Source organism: Sinocyclocheilus anshuiensis, unplaced genomic scaffold (assembly GCF_001515605.1).
Source record: "Sinocyclocheilus anshuiensis isolate Anshui unplaced genomic scaffold, SAMN03320099.WGS_v1.1 scaffold1763, whole genome shotgun sequence".
Lineage (NCBI taxonomy): Eukaryota > Metazoa > Chordata > Actinopteri > Cypriniformes > Cyprinidae > Sinocyclocheilus > Sinocyclocheilus anshuiensis.
The window spans coordinates 180826-184295 of NW_015549683.1; the positions used below are offsets into that span (position 1 = coordinate 180826).

The following is a 3470-nucleotide window of genomic DNA, read 5'->3' on the forward strand; positions in this document are numbered from 1 at the left end:
CTCGGGAGGCCATGGCGGAGCAGGGGACTCGGGAGGCCATGGCGGAGCAGCCTCCGAGGCCGCAGCCCCAGCCCCCGCCTCGGCCTCTACGGCTGGAGACATAGTACCCCACCCCAAAAAATACTTGGGGAAATTTAAGGGGCCTGGAGCCCTCCCTGGGCCGAACGGGGGATCTGTAGCCCTCCCTGGGCCGAACGGGGGATCTGGAGCCCTCCCTCAGCTTAACTGGGGATCAGGGTAGCGCTTACGTGGCACTGGCACTGGAGGGTGCTCTGGCGGAGCAGGCACAGCAAAGCGCTTTCGAGGAGCTGGTCAGGAAGACGTTTACACTAAAACGTTCACAGCGGACAGAGAACTAGGGACTGGGAACACTTTAAATACACACAGGAGGAGGGGATGATGAGACACACCTGGGATCAATGAACCATCATGGGGAACACCTGGGACAAATTAAACATGGGAAAGGAACACCTGGGGAGCAAGACACAGACAAAACATGGAACAGAGTCTGACAATATCATAGGCCTTTTTTGTCTACACTGTCAGAAATAAAATATACTATAATTATATTTTAGCCCTTTACTGGGGCAATAACCTCATTAGTACCATTAGTATGCATGCTTTAAGGGTAGATAAGTTACAAATGTGCAGCTTTGAGGGTACCTCATGAAAAATAAACATGGTGTTACATAAGTTCAAAAATGTATTATTTTTATTACCATGGTAAATTTGTGGTTACTGCAGTTTTACTACAAATACTGTGGTAAACTGTGGTTACTGTAACAATGGTTAATTTTTTATTATTTAGAATTGTTAGCATCATTACTCCAGTTTTCAGTGTCACATGATCCTTCAGAAATCATTCTAATATCATTTGCTGCTCAAAAAACATTTATTATTATTGCTGCTTCATATTTGTGTGGAAACTGTGATGCATTTTTCAGAATTAATTTTATATATAGTAACAGTGTTATGTAGGCTAATGTAATGTAATAATCTGGCAATGGTTTCTTAAGATCTACTTATGCTTCTGATGCTTTTGGGAAACGCAGCCCTATTTTTTTTTTTTCAGAAATACAAGTGTGACAGAACATATGCCAAGAAAAAGAGCCATTGGTTCAAGGGTGACCAAACAATATACAGCAATTACAAATCAAAACAGAAAGAGTAGAAAAATAAATAAATATGTAAATGAGAAAAAATAAGATAAATAAAATAAACAGATCACACAACAAAAAACATACTCTTCCCTCAAAACACAAAATAATTATCAGATAAAAATTATACAAAAACACCAAAAAGTGAGCATACATTCAAAGTTTTAGTTGCCTTTTTGTTACAGGAGGTAGATAAAGATTTAATATAACTTTTAATATCTTCTTGAAAGTAAGAGAAGTGGGGGGTAACTTTCATAACCTTGCATTTGTGGATAAAATATTTTGCAAGTAAAATAAGTAAGTTGCAGAGAAAGTAAATATTTCCATATTGCTTCTCAAACGTGAAAATTCCAAACAAAGCATCCTTAAAGAAAAGCTCAAAGTCATTATGTATGAAGTTTACAATGAACTGGCAATTGTCTTGCCAAAGTTTTCTTGTATGAACACAATGCCAAAAAAGATGCAGGACAGTCTCTGGTTGCGAGTCACGAAAAGAACAGTTCACATCTATGTTTAATTTGAATTTCGACACAATCAATGTTTTAACAGGATAGTACTGATGAATAAGCTTAAAAGAAATCTCTTTAACCTTATTTACCAATAAATACTTGTTAGGAAGCGTCCAAACCTTTTTCCACAAAATATTGTTCACTGATCTATTCCATTTTGAAATAGCATGAGGAGTGGAAACACAATCATTAAGAACAAGAAAGCGAATATTTCTGTTCTTTTTCAATGTAGATTTAAAACATATCCCAACGCAGCCCTATTTGAACAAACACTGACTGAGCCATGCGTCAGCAGCGAAGTGAGCGTGAGCGATTGGTTCTGTCTTTCAGCATTTGCTTGTGTTCCGACGAGCAGGAGAAATGGTTCTATCCAACACAATTATTCGCTAATATAGTCTATTTTTCCACTTTGAAGCTTAATTTATACACCGGATTTTTTGATAAATAAATGAAAATTAATGGTTAAAAAATGCACTTTAGAATCGATATTTTTATGTGAGGATCGATCCGCCCATAAGTGGAATTCGAGTGACGCACTTTGTAAAATTGTAACCGCTCTGTGGGTGGGAGCAAAAGTGCAATAAAAGGACTAACCACACCTGCGAGTGATTGATTACACAGTCAACACATCGCTGTATACAAACAATCATGCTGGCAAGGATTGTTTTGGTACTCTGTTTGGCAGGTGAGTCTGTAACTGATTTTGGTAATAACTATAAGGAACATAAAAGTCTGATGTTTTGAGCATGTTTTATAAAAAAGACGACGTTATTATTTAATCCCTACTTTAAAGTCCAATCTACAAAAATTAAGTAGCAGGGTCTTCATATACTAAGGTGTTGAGTTATTTTTCTCTCTCTCTGACTCTGTTTCACTTTTATGTTCTTCTAAACAGCTTTGGCAAGTGCAGCTGTTATTCCTGTTGGCTCTAAAGAGGTGGGTTAAAAATCAACCTATTACTCTGACTCTGTGTTTCACTTTTATGTTCCTCTAAACAGCTTTGGCAAGTGCAGCTGTTATTCCTGTTGGCTCTAAAGAGGTGGGTTAAAAATCAACCTATTAATGATGCTTTATTTAACCACTATATGTATCTAATGTGTTTTGTGTGCTTTTGTTGGCAGCCAAAATGCTCCGAGTACTACTTGCCCATATGTACCCGGGAATATAACCCTGTGTGTGGTACTGATGGAGTCACATACCCTAACGAATGCGTGCTGTGTTTGGGGAATATGTAAGTAAATCAAGTTTTTATTTATTTATTTTTTTTTATCCATCCACCATTTAAATGTTCGTAATGTTCTTACTGGTGTCCTTTTGAAAATTAGTTTGACTGTCTTGTCACAGGGAGGACAAGGTCAACACCTTAATCTCCAGGATGGGTGAATGCTGAGACGAATCCACTCACTTGTATTATCTAGATGTGACACGAAGGCTGGAACCACGTGCAGTTTTTTTTTTTTTTTTTTTTTTTTTTTAATGGTTTTATCTTAAGATAAAGTGTTTTCCCCCTCTTGTGTGCTTTTTAAAACAATCATTTAATAAAACCTTGATATAGAAGTCACTGCTTTGTACTGTACTCTCTTTAGTATAAATGGGCACTATTCATCAGAACTCGTGTAGCTCCAGTGATTCTTTGATGAATCTGTCATAAACATTACAAAAACAGACTTAAAGGTGTATCAGAATATAAGCTTTATGAACTATAATTGTTTATAATAACACAAAGAAAACAATCGAAAGAAAAATGTGGAAACTTTTGGAAAAATGACGTTCGAGTATGAGGTGGTTGATCGGTGTTTGAACG

General features: G+C 37.2%; 1 protein-coding gene across 2 annotated transcripts; it reads left to right on the top strand.

The window, feature by feature from the left end:
* Positions 1-2247: 2247 nt before the first annotated feature.
* Positions 2248-3227, top strand: LOC107660427 (trypsin inhibitor ClTI-1-like). 2 transcript variants are annotated; one of them, XM_016449727.1, is made up of 4 exons: positions 2248-2351; positions 2665-2705; positions 2788-2897; positions 3011-3227. In XM_016449727.1, the coding sequence occupies exons 1-4, from the start codon at positions 2315-2317 to the stop codon at positions 3054-3056; spliced, it is 234 nt and encodes a 77-aa protein (XP_016305213.1). In that variant the 5' UTR covers positions 2248-2314; the 3' UTR covers positions 3057-3227. The 2 variants fall into 2 exon arrangements, with proteins under 2 accessions (XP_016305213.1, XP_016305212.1); XM_016449726.1 differs by lacking the exon at positions 2665-2705 and adding an exon at positions 2562-2602 and having other exon boundaries at positions 2253-2351.
* The last annotated feature ends 243 nt before the right edge of the window (positions 3228-3470 follow it).